We start from the raw sequence: 16,204 nt of genomic DNA, 5'->3' as shown, positions 1-16,204 counted from the left end.
AGGAAAATTTGGATACTGCAGTAACTTATATCGGTATATTCCAGCTTCCTATAAATTTCCCCGGGTTGCACCAATGTCGCAATGTTCTGTCCTTAGTTTCAGATTCCCTTTTCTTTTTCCAGACATTACAGGTTCTTGGACTGCCAACCCATATTGGGTGATTCTATATTTTGCTGTTTTGTGCTTGTACTCGCGGACAGTGCATGACAGGGGTACTGTATTGATCCCTCCGATTTCTATGGAGACACCGGGAGTTTCTTGCTAGCCTTGTATTACCCCAGAAGCTCGAGCTATTGGATCCGGCAGGCGAACATTGCAGGACATAAGTAGATAGTGGTATCAGTGGAAAAAATTTGATATTTGATTATAGGTATTTGGACCACAATTCTACACCTTCGCATACGTTCGATCAAGAAGAGACCCATTTTGCGAAAACCCATCATGGCCTCCCCACTGGGTTCTCCCACAAGGCACATAGCGACCGCTCCAGGTACGTCGCTCTGGTTGCGACAGGTTTGAAGGGCTCTTTGGTATTAACCTACCCACCGAAGATCAATCGCAGGGTGAAAAGCGTGAGTCACCAAGACAGGAAATTGGTCTCTCAAAACTAGACACCGCGGAAAGATTATTTCAATATCTCGATTTCGCAAAAGGTGGCACGAACGCAGCTCTCAACAAATGGGGCCAATTTCTGCAGCTTAGTAGTTTCCTGGTGGGTGGCAGTGGCCTTGATAGCATGCATTATATCTCGATAGAGCCACGAAATATCTTTCGACTCGAATATATGGTGCCAACGCAGACATCCGACGAACTCGAACAGGAAGAGGAGGAAGACGAGGAGGGAGGGGAGGGGTTTTCAAAGGCTAAAAGGAGAACCCTAGGGTGGGAGCCGGATAACCCGGAGTGGAAACCCAGTGTCTCGTTTTATAACGATAACCCTTCATATCCACGAAGACACGATAAATTCAATGCACTTTGCATGGAGAATCAGGGACTCGGACTTCGATTCTCAGATAATACCAACATCTCAGAACCCGAACACTACTATAGGAACGATAAATGGCCAGAGGTACGCTACACCGTGGAGGGTAAAGTCGATGTCGTCTTGCAGCATTATATCCGGAATGGCGAAATTATTCAGGATATGTGCTTGGCTTCAAAATCTGGCGAGGAAATCGAGCTCAGTCTGGAATTTGAGTTCAGCGTTGGAATCAGGATTGCTCCTGGGATTATGCGCCAACCAAATTTCAGGAAGGGGAATGCTCCCTACCATTTTCTGGAGCGAGGGTCAGATGGAGAAACCCTGGGATCCTACTGGAATGTCTGGCACGGCTGCTATTACGCGACGGCAAGCTTATTCGAAGATGGTAAGCCAAAGTCGTTTAACCTTCCCTGGGGCAACATTAAGATTTTCTCGGACGATCCAGTAAGACATCGCGAGATTATCCCATTGAAACCAATGGGAAAGGTGAAATTTACCTCGGTATTCAAATTTGGTCACGAAAATGAGGGCAATACCCCACCACCACAGCATTTCGATATATCTCCTCGCTTAAAACTATTTGATGACCGGTGGTGGAGCTTCAAGACTGAATCCTCGTCGTTCATTTTCAGGCGAAGTCTTGAGACAATACTTTCGCACGCTATATCACTACCTCCGGTCCGTAACGAAACCTATGAGCCCTATGTTCTACCCAATCATGATCTGGTAAATACATATCTCACACTGAGTAGTTTTCTGTAAGTTTCCAAGAGCCCAGCCTCCCACTAGTCGGCTTGCAGAGGCCTAAAAGATGCAGTGATCAGGCTTTTTACCTCCTCGAAATTGATAAGGTTCTGCAACAGCAGAATACTGCGGATCCAAAAACAAAATCGCATTACCGTAAGAGGATTAAGAAGGTAATTTTTGGAAGCTTTATTTTGCAACTATCATATACCGAACGAAACAGCTCTCTTGAGACGGTTCCCCCACATCGGCCCGGGAAGCCTGCACCGCCTGCGAAACAGGGCGAGACTGGGGAGCTTGCAGGGGAGATAGAGAGTGAGGAAGAGGAAGATGTGCCGAGAGGACCCATAGAGAAATCCCCTAACACCGAGGTTGAGGAGCCTTCGAGTCTAATCGCGGCTCCTGCTGCAAAGGTGGATTCAACGGACCCTAAAACGGACCCACCATTATCGGCAGGGGTTCCAGGATCCACCAGTGGGACCAAGAAAGCAAGCACGTCACGCCCACGAAAAACTGAAAAGTTCACTAATCCTACCCCTGGAAAGCCCCTTGAGCCAGAGCTATCTAAGTACGAAGATAATTTCCATAATTTGTGCCGACTCCTTGTTCTGTTAGATAGGTGCTCGACCAACTATCCGGATGAAAAGCCTCTGATCGCTCGAACAGTGGGAGTCTTTCTAGAGCCATTTTGGGAGCCAATTGAGATGAGCAAGCATCGAGGATCCGATTTATGGCCAGATCGGTTAGAGATCCCGAGGGAACTCCCACCGCCCTATGCCCGCTTCCGGAGGGGGCCGGGTTATCGGAATTCCTGTTACGGTGGGCAGGGTATCTATGTATATGATATCGCGACACAAGTGCTTGTCTGGCGGGCCGTTAAGGCTACAAATAGACTACTTAGATTAGTTCCAGATGATCAACCCTGGATTAAACGCATGGATCGCCAAATCTTAAACGAAAAGGCAATTAGAGATTGGACGATAGAGGTTTTCCGCACCTCTGGTACTGGCACGAGTCAAGGGTCTTTCCCTGACCTTTTTATTTCAAAAATTAAGGGCCATAATAGAGAACCCTTTCGGGAGAAACGCGATTGCACTATTGCTATTCCATCAGTTGTCGATGATTTCTTTTTCGACGACAACAATAAGCCGATATCTGCTTGGATAGAGACACTCAGATACTGCGATACATTCAACGACTCTGTTAAGGCACAAACACCAGACACCTGGGAATCCTTTATGCGCTACCAGCTTGCATTTGACAGAAATCGTCGTCAGGAGCTGAGGGAATCTTTGGAGGCAAGCGCTTATTCAGTTGGACTTTTTGCTGGTGGAGTGGTTACCCCTGGCTCCCATTGTCCCCAGATCAAAGCTTGGGACATTGTTACATATGTTCTCAGTGCGGACCATGCTGAGTTAGCGTATCCTCAGTCAAGAATTCCTAAGTAAGCTGGACCACTCTATCTAAACAATTCTGAGGGTCTTAACCACCAACTAATGTTTCCAACCAAAGAATTATAGATCCTCCCACCCGCGCCGACTGGGCACGGGAATCCACGCCCCTGAAGGAAGGTTTGGGGAGCGTCCGCAGAAATCCTCGCGAGGATTCCAGTACAACCGCTCGTTGGGAGGGAAGTGAGCCCGGAAAGGAGGGCAAGGGCCTGGATATCACCGTCGAGGACGGTCTTCATGTGAACGATCCACCTTGTAAGTGGTTTCCAAAACCCCATGGGGATACTATGTCTGTTCTAATCGGAACAGCATATGGCGAGTGGTACTGGTTCGGGGAGCCTCTCTTTATCAAGCACAATCCGGAGAGGTTCGAATCAATTGAGGAATTGATTGGAGAGCTTTTGCAGCCGGAGTATATTTTTGCACCGGGAGAGAGTTGGGGTAATTGGTGTTGCTTTTGGGAAACAGAGGATGGAAAGGACAAATTTTTGGAGAGTATAGCAAATATCCCGAATTATGAATGGGGTCATGAAAAGAACACCTTAATTAGAGCACACAGAGATTTGATCGAAACCATACACGGGGGTGAGGCATTGTCGAAGTTGCAGGAACAAGTATGAGAAACAATCTCCCTACAGTTATGATATGGATTGACTAACTTTTGGAGGGCAGAGGGATCGCGGAACAGATAAAAAAAGGATAATGTTTGTACCCACTTGCCTTCCTCCACATGCCCTATACGCACACCAGAACCTCGTCTAACAGTTTAATATAGAGTAATGGAGGACTGCGCGATCGAGCATCTAATCTCCCTAATGGGCAGCCTAAACTTTCAAGAAGCCGGCCATACAAATGAATTTCTCTCGCAGCTGCGCCACATGGACCGTCACAAGATGAGTTTTGTAGAGCAGGTATGTCAATCTGCCTGCTCTCAACAAAATTCCCTTATAGTGGCTAACAACTATGAAGACCATTATGCCAGACAATCTCTGGATTACAGAATTCAACATCAATTTCATCACTGCCCCATTTCAGGCGGATGTGGAGTCACCCCTCCTTCCAAACTACTTTCCGAGGAGACGGGCAAAGTTCCTGAGTATGAAAGACGCCGCGCCAGACCGCATCATGGCCGAGGCTGCTATGGGGTTCCGCATTATAGGTGACCTGCATGACCGGTACTGGACATGCTATGTGTTTTACGATTTTGGAAGCCAAGAACTTACCACGGATGCTTGGACTCGAGTGGAACGGATCGAGTCTTGTAAGACTCCGAGCCAAAGAAAGTGTCTTGAGGGGTTTCTTGTGCGCCAGGCTCTCGATCTAGTCCTTTCACAGACCAAGACTATCCTCGATACTATCAATAAGTCTATGGGGGAAGACAATGTAGGTTTATTAATATAAAACGTGCTAATGGTGTTATGTATATGCTGATGGAATAATCGTTCGAAGCAGAAGTCGCAAGAACTTTTCAGCCCGTTACTGACGGGAGATGACCTCAGAGGGGAGAACTATTTCAAAACCATGAACAAGAATAGTGTATTCTATCCATGGCTGCTTGATGTTTATAGTGCTCTGCGAGATAAGTGTAATGCGAGTCGTAAAATTGCAGCTATGTGGATATCAGCAGAATATGGACGAAAGTATAAACCTCGGTGGTCCGAAAAGGACCAAAAGCGCTTTGGAAACGAGGTTGCTCAGTACCGAGCGAATGTAAGAGCGCGTTGTGCAAGGTTGGAGAAAATGGCGGATGACATACAGGAGCGGATCGACCGGATTAAGACCCTTAAGGAATCTGTAAGCACCCCATAACGGCTTGACGGTGTTTATTGGGGAGAGATGTGCTGATGATGAGATTAGCTGTCTAGCGAGCTAGCGCTCCGAGAAGCGAGGACCTCCACACAACTTGCGCACACAGTGAACCTTTTTGCTGTTGTTACAGCTATTTATTTACCCTTAACGTTCTCTACCGTGCGTCTCTACCCCCTCTCATAAGCCAACGGCTAGTATTTTGACCCAGTATCCATAGAGTATTGTTGCCATACAAGACTTCCATTGGCCATCTCCGGCAAAAGCTCTCGTCAGAATCGCTCTCGCCGTCACCCTTGGCACCATAATCCTCCTTATGAATCTCGCCTTCCTCCGCCGCAACCTTGCAGCCCTGAAAAGATGGGCCCAACGCTCAATCCGCAAGCGAATGGCAGGAGCCTCCAAACCCAAAACGTCTAGCAAGGGACCCGTCTACCAAGATAAGCGGCCAGCCTGGAAATATTGGAAAAAGAGGGCCCGCAGCTTACACGAAGCGGAAAAACGCAGCGCGTTGCTCACCGACAATGATATTCACGACAAGGAGAGCGACTGGTGGTACTGGTACTTCATGGCGATATACATCGCCGTCGTGGTTCCCGTACAAGAGCTAACCTTCATAATCCGCACGCTCCGAGGGCAAAGGATCAAGAATGCTGGTCCCTTGAAGAAGTTTATGAGGCTTCCCTGGGCCCCCATATGGGCCCTGCAACTGGCGCTCGTGTACGTGGTCATGCTCGCCGGGTATGCCGTTCTCTCCTTGGCGAGATTTGTGCATCACACGGCGGTCTGGCTGTGGACTGGGAATGACACCGTCGAGGGTAAGAAGGCCGCGCCGGAGGAGGTTGAGAAGAGTTTGATGGCAGATCTGGAGGGGGATGAAGAGAGTTCAGAGCCCGAGCCGGATAGCACGCAGCAAGACGGGGGGCTGGGTGGCTGGTTGATGAAACCGGCGAAGAAGATGATGCTCCCCATCGTCAAAGAGGCTCTCCAGCCCAAGAAGAAGAAAAAGGAACCCGACCCGGAGAGCCAGGGCACTGCTGTGGAAGATTTGGATACCCCTTCCTCTACTTAGGAAATGAGTTGTTGAAAGTCTGGAGAAGGAGGGGTTTAGTATCCTGAATCCACTTGTATTGTAGTGGGACAAGAGCCGCCGGCCTCGTCCACACCTAACAGTTGAAGGGGGCAGGTGATCGGGCATTATTTATATGGACCAGTCAGGAGTTCTTGACAGCAAGTGGTTTCTATGCTATCTGTTTTTGGGAGATGTAGGAGTATACGAGTGATACCTTATGATATACAAATTAATAATTCTTACCTCACATTCTCCCCTTTCATTTACTCGGCAGCCCCATATATCCACTTACTTAACCCTAGATCGCCGCTGTGAGGCCATGGAACAGCCTCTGCCACAGTGCCAGTGCCAACCAATCCGCACCGCCAAAGCTCTGGAGATCGACCCAAGCCATAACATCCCCCTCACCTACTTACGCATTACGATACACAATTCAACACAGCTCTCAACTTCGATTCGGGGGTGTTTTCTCTGCCGATACAGTTCCCCAGCCCCACATACTCGAGGAGCCTTTGAAACGATTCCTAGAACCCTTACGCACGCCGCAGCACTATTGAAAAAGGCGAAGGAAAGCTGAGGATAGCGGAGGTTATTCTACAATACACGGTCAAGACCGTTCTCCTGATGATGCCCTTTTCACACCAAAATTACCCACCCTTACCCCCCCCCCCCGACCCCCTCGCAGCGCCGTGCCAATGAGAACCTGCCGAAATTTGGTGGTGCCTTGGTAGGCCTGTAGATAACGCGAGTGATGTTACAGAGTTTTTAGATAACAATATTATTATAAAGGGGTGGGTACAATATCATTTGAGTGTGGAGTATTTGGGTGTCACATACTTTCTTGTATGGAGCCCATTCAAAAAATCTAGGCCTCTTTCACACTGACCTACATCACCGCAAACAATGAACACAGCTGTGATCTTCTGCAGGTTCTACTCCTAGAGGTTTAATTAAATGGATAGAAATTATCTAGTGGACGGGACGATCCAAGGCGTTTCAAGAGGATAGCATTAGGAATTGCCCCCTGTTGGAAATGTCCATTTTTCGCGAAAACCGGCGCAAAACCGGGTGTCGGACTAAAAGCTTTGACCCGTCCTCTACCATCACCTATACCTGGGGTAAAACTGGAGGTGGTATCAGTCGGCGTGATAATCTATAATAATATTATTATAAACCTTGCTACATGCAGTCTCGCTGGCTGGCTGAGCTAGTCACTTGTCGGCGTGCCTCGTTTCCGGATTTTTACCCTTTTCTAGAAGCCTCCTGTTGGAGTTGGAAATATGATATGGTGATGTTTGAACGGGGAAAAAGAGGGGGTGAACCGGAGATCCAGCGAATCGAATGCCAGGCCACCGCAAAGCTAAAGCCGTATTATCACTACGCAACATCCCCCCCCCTCAGAAATACCCCAATTCTTAAATATTATCACACTATCGTTTTTTATAGGGGTGGTTCGGTCGAATATAACAATGGTAATACTACCGTAAAAACTCAGATAATCGAACCGTGAAACTTACTGCCAAACTCTTTCTTCGTCTATGCGCTCTTTTGTGAGAATTTACAAGAAGGATATAGATGAAGGTTCAACCACAAGACGCAATAGGAGTCAATGAAAGAACTAAAATATGAGGACCACTTATCTTCCGGCAATTCTCGTCCCTCTCTCTTCTCGATGGTAGGTCTCAGAGCCCCTCGTAATACAACCAATCCCCCCCAAAAAATCAATTTATCCCAAAGGAAGAAACACCACAATATTAAAATTCTGTTCCCGCTTCACCACGAGTCCATTCACGTCCTCCACTGTACTCGAGTTCTACGTCGTTGGAGTTGCCCCCTCCGGTAAGGTCTGGTATTTATTCATCTTTTTACCGCCCCCCATACCCCTTACATACTGTACTAGCACTCGTGGAGCGGCTGTGTTTCACGTCCCTCTGCTAAATTAGGAAATTATGGACAACACAGCACACGCACAGTCTGATCGCAGTCGCTGGTGGTGCCCCGCCATTCCGCACGGCCAAAATCCCAAGAATCTGTCCGGCACAGCGAGTGATCCGGGAGCACGGGTCAGGTTTTGGTGGAAAGAAATTCGGAGTTTACAGAGATTCATACGAGACAGTGAGGTGTGACTTTACTTGAGCCTTTACGGTACATTCCGTTGCCCCCCCCCCGGTAATTCCGTACAAGTGATCCCCAATTGACCCCCAATGACCCGCTCCTCCCACTACTGTTTTCCCCTACGTAGGGCGGGGTGACAATGCGTCCGCGGGAGCGGGGCGGAGGGAGAAAACTCCCTGAGAGTAGTACCGCAGCTTGCACCCTAGAATGCCGTGATACGTACAGTAGAGCATCGGCAGATGTTAGAGTAATACAATAGGGCTAGCGGGCCAGGGTGCCGAATGGGGTGCTTGAGAGGGTATGGTTTGAGATGGGTGAGCACGGGTATGCCATTCAATGTTATGTGTGCAAAAGGTGTGTACACTATCTTGTATAAACTAGGAGATTTAGAAATTGGGCAGATGCTAGGGATTGAGCTAGGCTCGTGGGCCCTCAATACACCTACCCTGTTGCGAATTTTTTTTTGGCCCCCGCCAGTGTGCTCAGGTCGCAAGGTTGGAGTTTGTGGATTTTTGTTTGGCGGTGAGGCATGGCTTCAAACTGGAAACATGGGCATTGGGAGGCTCGTCATTGCTTATGTAATCCCTCAGCAAAGGGTATGATACTCGAGTAGACTACTCGCACTTGACCATTGACCATTCGTAAAGTATTCGGATGCCTTGGCGCCAAGCTATACCAACAGGGACCTGAATATGGAATATGGGCGTCAAGGCATCCGAATACTTTACGAATGGTCAAGTACTCGTACAGTACTAAGCAATTCCGTAAACTTGACTGTTCGAGAAATACCGGTAGTCTATTTGAGTATTGGTATTCCTAACAGCATTGATACTATGAGATTTTCTGTGCTCTACAGCCACTCCACTGGGATTGTACTGTACAGTACGAAAGTGAGTCCTGAACTGGCAGCCGGCATCTTATCGAGTCACTTGTGCAACAACCACACCGGGTTTAAGATGTTCACCCGTTGCTACATCGATCATCACCCTAAATTTACTCGAGTAACCTATCCCCTGTTTTGCCACCGATTTTTCACCCCTGCCCGTACTCCCGTTAACCGTATGATATTGTAGCCCCACACGGTTCTTGCAGGACAATGAGATTGCTTTTTCATAACCTCTGCTCAATCGTCCAAGAACTGCATAGTCTAAATTTTACCGGTAGGCTGTGTGATTCATGATTACTCGAGTAGACTAGGGAGGTTCTGCTGTGTGTGTGAACCTGAAATCGAAGGCTGCCACGGCTGCCTAGCCTGCGCATAAATTTAGTCCACCGATAGGAGAAATATCATACCGGAACGATATTCCGTTAAGCGCGAGAAACTTCAGCGCATCTGACAACTCTCCGGCCATGAAGAATGGGGGTCTAGGGATAGCCTTTATCAAATCCTCCCCAGCCAATCAGCCACTGTGTTTAAATTGTTTCCACGCTCAAGTTCACCCTCCGGTGATGCACACTACGGGAAAAACTGAAATAATTGAGAATCCCGCTAGGATCGATCCGATTTTCATTCCACTAATCTGCTTTTTCTAGAGCATCGAGGACTGCTAGGACGTTGGAGTTGCCTCTTCCAGTAAGGGCTCTCGTACCTTTTTTTTTTTTTTTTCCCTTTTTATTTCCGTGCCGAGGGCTGAAAGATACAAGTACTGTAATCATTTCGCTGTGCTTTTCCCTCCTACGTATCATAACTCCTCTCGCCAACTGAGGAAAGGCAGACCCATGCGAGTGCACTTGCCGCTGCATACCTGTCCCTGTACTGTACTCGTACTGTACAGTACAAGTACGGGTATCGAACTACGATACCAGCATTCGAATTACCCCCGCCCCCCGAGGTGAGACACAAACTTCCTGCCGCCCTTCTCACCCCGCACTCAGCCCCAGCTCAAAACAGTAGAAAAGTGTCGTATCATACTCGTACAAGTATCATGCTGTAAAAAAGTGCCGCATCCTACCAGTTCAATGGTGTGCTAGAGTGCCCTAAGAGGCTTGAACAATTGGACCATGCAGGCGAATCTTCCCGGAAACACGGTATAAGTACCGGTATACATCTGTGGAACGAGGGCCCGCGAACGCCCCGCTATGAAAAGTTGGACACTTTATTAGGTATTCGCACCCCAATTCTACCTATTCGGATGCCTTCGATCAGGGAGAGGCACGTTTTGTGAAAATTCATCATGGACTCACCGCTGCCTCTCTTAGCGCGCGGAGCAACAGACTCTTCCACAAGACCGACATCTCCAGGTAGGCGCTCTGGTGGTTGCGGCTGATTCGAAGGCTCTATTAACATGCGCTCCGAAGCTCAATCGCAGGGTGAAGAGCGCGAGTCACCAAAACAGTACATCGGACTCTCAAAACTAGACACCAAGGAGAGAGCATTTCGATATCTCGATTTCGCGGAAGGTGGCGCTAGTGCCGCCCTCAACAAATGGGGCCAGTTTTTAAAGTTTAGTAGGTTAGTGGCAAGTGGTGGTGACCCCGATAGCTGGTGTTATATCTCGGTAGAGCCGCGAAATATCTCCCGACTAGAACATATCATACCAGCGCCAACGTCCCACGAAGCCGGACGCGGGGAGGAGGATGATGAGGAGGGAGGGCAGGAGACTGCGGAATCCAAAAGGAGAGCTCTAGGCTGGGAGCCGGACAACCCGGAGTGGAAGCCCAGTCAATACTATATCGATTACCCTGCGTATCCACGAAGACATGATAAATTCAATGCGCTTTGCGTGAAGAACCAGGGACTCGGACTTCGATTCTCAGATAATACCAACATCTCAGAACCCGAGCACTACTACAGGAACGATAGATGGCCAGAGGTGCGTTACACCGTGGAGGGGAAAGTCAAGGTCGTCCTACAGCATTATATCCGGGACGGCGAAATTATTCAAGATATGTGCTTGACTTCGGAATCTCGCGACGAAACCGAGCTCAGTCTGGAATTTGAGTTCACCACCGGAATCAGGATATCGTCTGGGGAAACGCCCCAACCAAGGGGTAGGGAGGATGATGCTCCCGACCATTTTCTGCAGCGAGTGGCAGAAGGAGAAGCCCCGGGATCTCACTGGAAGTTCCAGCGCGACAATTATTATGCGACGGCAAGCTTATTCGAAGATGGTAAACCGAAGTCGTTTAGCCTCCTCGGGGACGACAAACAAAATGACACGACCAAATGTGACATTAACATTCTTTCCGACGATCCAACAATAAGGCATCGCGAGACTTTCATATTGAAACGGAAGGCAAGGGTGAAATTTACCACGATATTCAAATTGGATCACCAAAACGTTCCCAATATTCCACCGCGGTATTTCGATATATCTCCTTACTTAAAATTATTTGGTGACCGCTGGTGGAGCTTCAAGACCGACTCCGCGGGATTTATATTTAGGCGAACTCTTGAGGCTGCGCTCTCACACGCTATGCCACTGCCGAAGCTCGATGACGAAACCTATCAGCCTTGTGTTCCGCACGATCATGATTTGGCTAGTACCTACCATACATGGGGTACTTCTATGTGAGCCGCCAAAAGCCCCCCTTATTAATCGACTTGGAAAAGGCCTAACAATATGCAGGGAGCAGCTTTTTTACCTCCTCGAAATTTATAAGTTACTGCGAGGACAGAATACGGCGGATGATGTAACAAAATTCCATTACCGTGAGAGGATTCGAAAGGTAATTTTTGGATACCTCGTTTGGGTACTACGACATGCCGAACTAAACGGCTTTCCTGATTCGGTTGTTTTACACTGGTCCGGGAAAGTGGGTAAGTCCGGGGAGCTCGTAGGGGAGGCAAATAGTGAAGAAAAGAAAGATATCCCCCACGCACCCATGGAGAAATCCTCTTTGTCTGAGGTCGCGGAGCCCGCGGAACCAGTCGGGACTCCTGGAGCGAAGATAGATAGAACGGGCTCATTATTATCTATAGAGGCCCAAGGATCCATCGGCGATCTTAAGAAAGCAAGCACGCCACACCCCGGAAAGACCGAAGAGTCCACTGACCCTCCCCCTGTGAGGCCCATTGAGCCAGATATATATAAGTACTGGGATAATTTCCCGAATTGTTGCAGATTCCTTGATTTGTTGGATATGTGCTTGACCAACTATCCCGATGAAAAGCCTCTGATCACTCGAATAGTGAAATCTCTTCTAAAGACAGTTTGGGAGCCAATCGAGATGAGCAAGCACCGAGGGTGTGACCTATGGCCAGATCGACTCGAGTACCCTAGGGAATACCCGCCGCCGTATGCCCGATTCTGGAATTGGCAAACTAACGAGCGTTGTGGCTATGGTGGACAGGGTGCCTATGTCTATTCTATCACAACGCAAGTGCTTGTCTGGCGGGCCGTTAGGTCTACGAATAGGCTACTTGGTTTGGTGTCCGGCGACCGAGACTGGACTGAATGGATGGTTCACCAAAGTTTAGACGACAAAGCAATTAGTGATCGGACAATAGAGGCTTTCCGCCGCCTTGGCACTGACACGAGTCATGATTGTTTCCCCGATCGTTTTTTCTCAATAATTGAAGGACATATTAAAGAATCCCTCCCGGACCAATGGAGTTGCGATATCGGTATTCCATCATTTGTGGAGGATTTCTTCTTCGACGACAGGAATCAGCCGATCTCTGCTTGGACTGAGACACTCAGATACTACGATACATTCAACCACACCATCAAGACACAGACACCAGGCGCCTGGGAATATTTTACGCGCTACCGGCTTACGATTGACGGAGATCGTCGTCAGGAGTTGCAGGAGAGTTTGGAGGCAAAAGCTTATTCAGTTGGGGTTTTTGCTAGTAGCACGGTTACCCCTAGTTCCCATTGTCCTTCCAGCATAGGTTGGGAAATGGCTACATATGTCCTTAGCGTGGATTACGCTAAATTCCTGTATCCCCAGTTCAGGGTTCCAATGTAAGCTAGTCCATGCGACAAACGACTCAGGGAGTTTTAACCACGAACTAACGTTTCCATCTAAAGGATTATGGACCCCCCTACCCGTGCCGACGGGCCACAGGTATCCGTGCCCCCACAGGAAGACCCAATAAACGCTGGTACAACCCCTAGCACAAACGTCGGTGCGAGTGTACGCCAGGGAGGAAGAAAGTCTGGAAAAATGGGGAACGGCTTCGATATCACCGTTGAAGACCGTCGTCAATTGAACGATCCACCCTGTAGGTGATTTTCAAACTCTCCGGGGATACTATGTTTATTCTAATGGGAACAGCGTATGGCGAGTGGTACTGTTTCAGAGAGCCTCTCTTTATGGCACACGAGCCAAAGAAGTTTGAGATGAATAAGGAATTTATGGAGGGGTTTTTGGCTCTGGGAGATTGTTTTGGTAATTGGTCTTTTTGGGAAACTAGTAAAGGGAAGGAGAAGTTCTTGAAGAGTATGGCAGATATGCCGAATTATGACTGGGGTGGTGAGAGAAACGCCTTGTTTAAACCATCTAGAACTGGAAAGCTCGACCGCTTTCGCGGGGGTAAGGCGTTATTAAAGTTACAGGAGAAAGTATGGGAAACAATCTCTCTGCAGTAGCGATATCGATTTGCTAACTGTTTGGGGACAGAGGGATCGCAGAACAGATAAAAAAAGGATACTGTTTGTACCAATCTATCTACCTCCACATGTCCGATATGCAAGCTGGAACCCCGTTTAACAGTGTGATATAGAGTCATGGGGGACTGCATGATCCAGCATCTAATCTCCCTGATGGCCAACCTAGACCTTCAAGAAGCCGGCCATATAGGTGAATTTCTCTCGCGGCTGCGCCACACAGATTCTCACAAGATGAGATTTGAAGAGAAGGTATGTCAGTCCGCCTGCTCCCTCGGTAAAAACTCCCCTGCAATGCCTAACATCTATGAAGACACTCATGCCAGATAATCTCTGGATTACTGAATTCAACATCAATTTCATCATCACTGCCCCATTTCAGGCTGATGTGGAGTCACCCCTCCTTCCAAATTATTTTCCGAGGAGACGGGCAAAGTTCCTGAGTATGAACGATGTTGAGCCGGACCACATCATGGCTGAAGCGGCCATGGGATTCCGCATTATCGGTGACCTGCATGACCGGTACTGGACATGCTACGTGTTTTACGACTTTGGAAGTCGAGAACCCGTCACGGATGCTTGGAGCCGAGTGGACCATCTCGACTCTTGTAAGACTCCGAGCCAAAGGAAGTGCCTTGAGGGGTTTCTCGTGCGCCATGCCCTCGATCTAGTACTCTCGGAGGCCAAGATTATCCTCGGCATTATCGCCAAGCCTATGGGTGGTAATAAAGTAGGTTTATTGGTGGAAAAAGTGCTAACGGTATTAAGCATATACTGATGAAATGTTTGTTCGACGCAGAAATCTCAGTCACTTTTCAACCCACTACTCACGGAAGATGACCTCAGTGGGGAAAACTATTTCAAAACCATGAACAAGAATAGTGTATTCTATCCCTGGCTACTCGAAGTTTGTAGTGCTTTGTTGGAGAAGTGTAAGGAGACCCGTAGCGTTGCGGAGCAATGGATATCAGCAGAGAAGACACGGGAGTATAAACCTCGGTGGTCCGAAAAGGACCAAAAGAGCTTCGGGGAAGAGGTTGCGAAGAATCGAGCAGATGTGATGGCGCGTTGTGCTAAGCTAGAGAAAATGGCGAAGAACTTACAGGAACGGATCGACCGGAATAAGACCCTTAAGGAATCTGTAAGCATCCCACCACGGCTTGGAAGAGGTGTGCTGATGGTGAGATTAGCTGTCGAGTGAGCTAGCGCTCCGGGAAGCGAGGACCTCCACACAACTCGCGCACACCGTGAACCTTTTTGCTGTTGTTACAACTATTTATTTGCCCCTAACGTTCTCTACCGTACACTTCTACCCCCTCCCATAAGCGAACGGGCCAGTATATTAACTTGGCCCCCATAGAGTATCGTGGCTATACAAGACCTCCATTGGAAATATCCCGCAAAAACCCTCGTCAGAATTATGCTCGCCGTCACCTTCGGCACTCTAATCCTCTTGATGAATCTCGCCTTCCTCCGCCGCCACTTCACAACCCTGAAAACCTGGGCCCAAGACTCGATCCGCCAGAGAATGGAGGGAGCCTCCGAGCCCAAAGGCTCCGCCAGCAAGGAACACATCTACCAAGAAAAGCAGCCGGCCTGGAAATACTGGAAAGAGCGTGCCCGCGGCCTCCAGGAAGCGGAGAAACGCAGCACCCTACTCACTGACAACGTTTCTCACGACGGCGAGAGCAACTGGTGGTACTGGTACTTTATGGCGATATACATCGCCGTCGTGGTTCCCGTACAAGAGCTAACCTTCATAATCCTCACGCTCCGGTTTCAGAAGATCAAGGATGCTGGCCCCCTAAAGAAGCTCGTGAGGCTCCCCTGGGCCCCCATATGGATTCTACAGCTGGCACTCGTGTACGTGGTCATACTCGCCGGCCACACCGCCCTCTCCCTGTCGAGATTGGCCCACCGCACAGCGGTCTGGTTATGGACTGGGAACGACGTCGCTGAGAGTTGGAAGGCCGCGCAGGAGGAGGAGGATAGGAAGAGTTCGGTTCCCGAGCCGGAGGCGGATGATAAGAGCTTGAAACCCGAGCCGGATAGCACGAAGAAAGGTGGAGTGCTGGCTGCCTGGTTTAAGAAACCGGCGAAGATTATGCAGCTTCTCATCGTTGCAGAGGCACTCCCGTCCAAAGAGAAGGAAATCGATGAAGAGAAACAGGAGACTGCCGTGGAGGCTACTGCGAAGACTGCGGAGGTCCCTTCCTCCACCTAAGAAATGGGTGGTTGGGAAAATGTGGACGTGGAAGGAGTTTAGGAATGTCAGTGTAAACGAGTGATACCATATGATTTGCAACCTTAATTGACTTTTTTATTATTATTATTCATTTATTTACCAGTCCTATACACCCCCTCTCTAAATCCCAGGTCGTGGAATGACCTCCACCACCCAGCTTATACCAACTCATTCGCACCACCAACCAAGACTTTCGAAGTTGACCCAAACCGTAATATTCCCCCCCCCCCATCA

At 48.7% G+C, this 16,204-nt stretch overlaps 3 protein-coding genes; all 3 read left to right on the top strand.

Annotated features, from left to right (window-relative positions):
* Nucleotides 1-4,317: 4,317 nt before the first annotated feature.
* GSTUM_00005970001 (uncharacterized protein) lies at nt 4,318-6,302 on the top strand (the record flags this gene model as incomplete). XM_002838064.2 has 4 exons in its annotated part: nt 4,318-4,560; nt 4,627-4,971; nt 5,035-5,145; nt 5,204-6,302. The coding sequence occupies 4 exons, from the start codon at nt 4,318-4,320 to the stop codon at nt 6,053-6,055; spliced, it is 1,551 nt and encodes a 516-aa protein (XP_002838110.1). The 3' UTR covers nt 6,056-6,302.
* Nucleotides 6,303-11,641: 5,339 nt separating this feature from the next.
* Nucleotides 11,642-13,084, top strand: GSTUM_00005969001 (uncharacterized protein; the record flags this gene model as incomplete). Its single annotated transcript, XM_002838063.1, has 1 exon — nt 11,642-13,084. The coding sequence occupies one exon, from the start codon at nt 11,642-11,644 to the stop codon at nt 13,082-13,084; it is 1,443 nt and encodes a 480-aa protein (XP_002838109.1).
* A 389-nt stretch (nt 13,085-13,473) lies between these two features.
* Nucleotides 13,474-15,949, top strand: GSTUM_00005968001 (uncharacterized protein; the record flags this gene model as incomplete). Its single annotated transcript, XM_002838062.1, has 7 exons — nt 13,474-13,680; nt 13,739-13,770; nt 13,842-13,977; nt 14,039-14,455; nt 14,525-14,866; nt 14,916-15,026; nt 15,086-15,949. 7 exons carry the CDS (start codon nt 13,474-13,476, stop codon nt 15,947-15,949), a joined length of 2,109 nt encoding a protein of 702 aa, XP_002838108.1.
* Between the last annotated feature and the right edge of the window lie 255 nt (nt 15,950-16,204).

The sequence above is a fragment of the Tuber melanosporum genome, assembly GCF_000151645.1.
Source record: "Tuber melanosporum whole genome shotgun sequence assembly, scaffold_22, strain Mel28".
NCBI classification, from domain to species: domain Eukaryota; kingdom Fungi; phylum Ascomycota; class Pezizomycetes; order Pezizales; family Tuberaceae; genus Tuber; species Tuber melanosporum.
The sequence above is the reverse complement of the archived record's forward strand: the minus strand, read 5'-3'. Positions and strand labels throughout refer to the sequence as shown.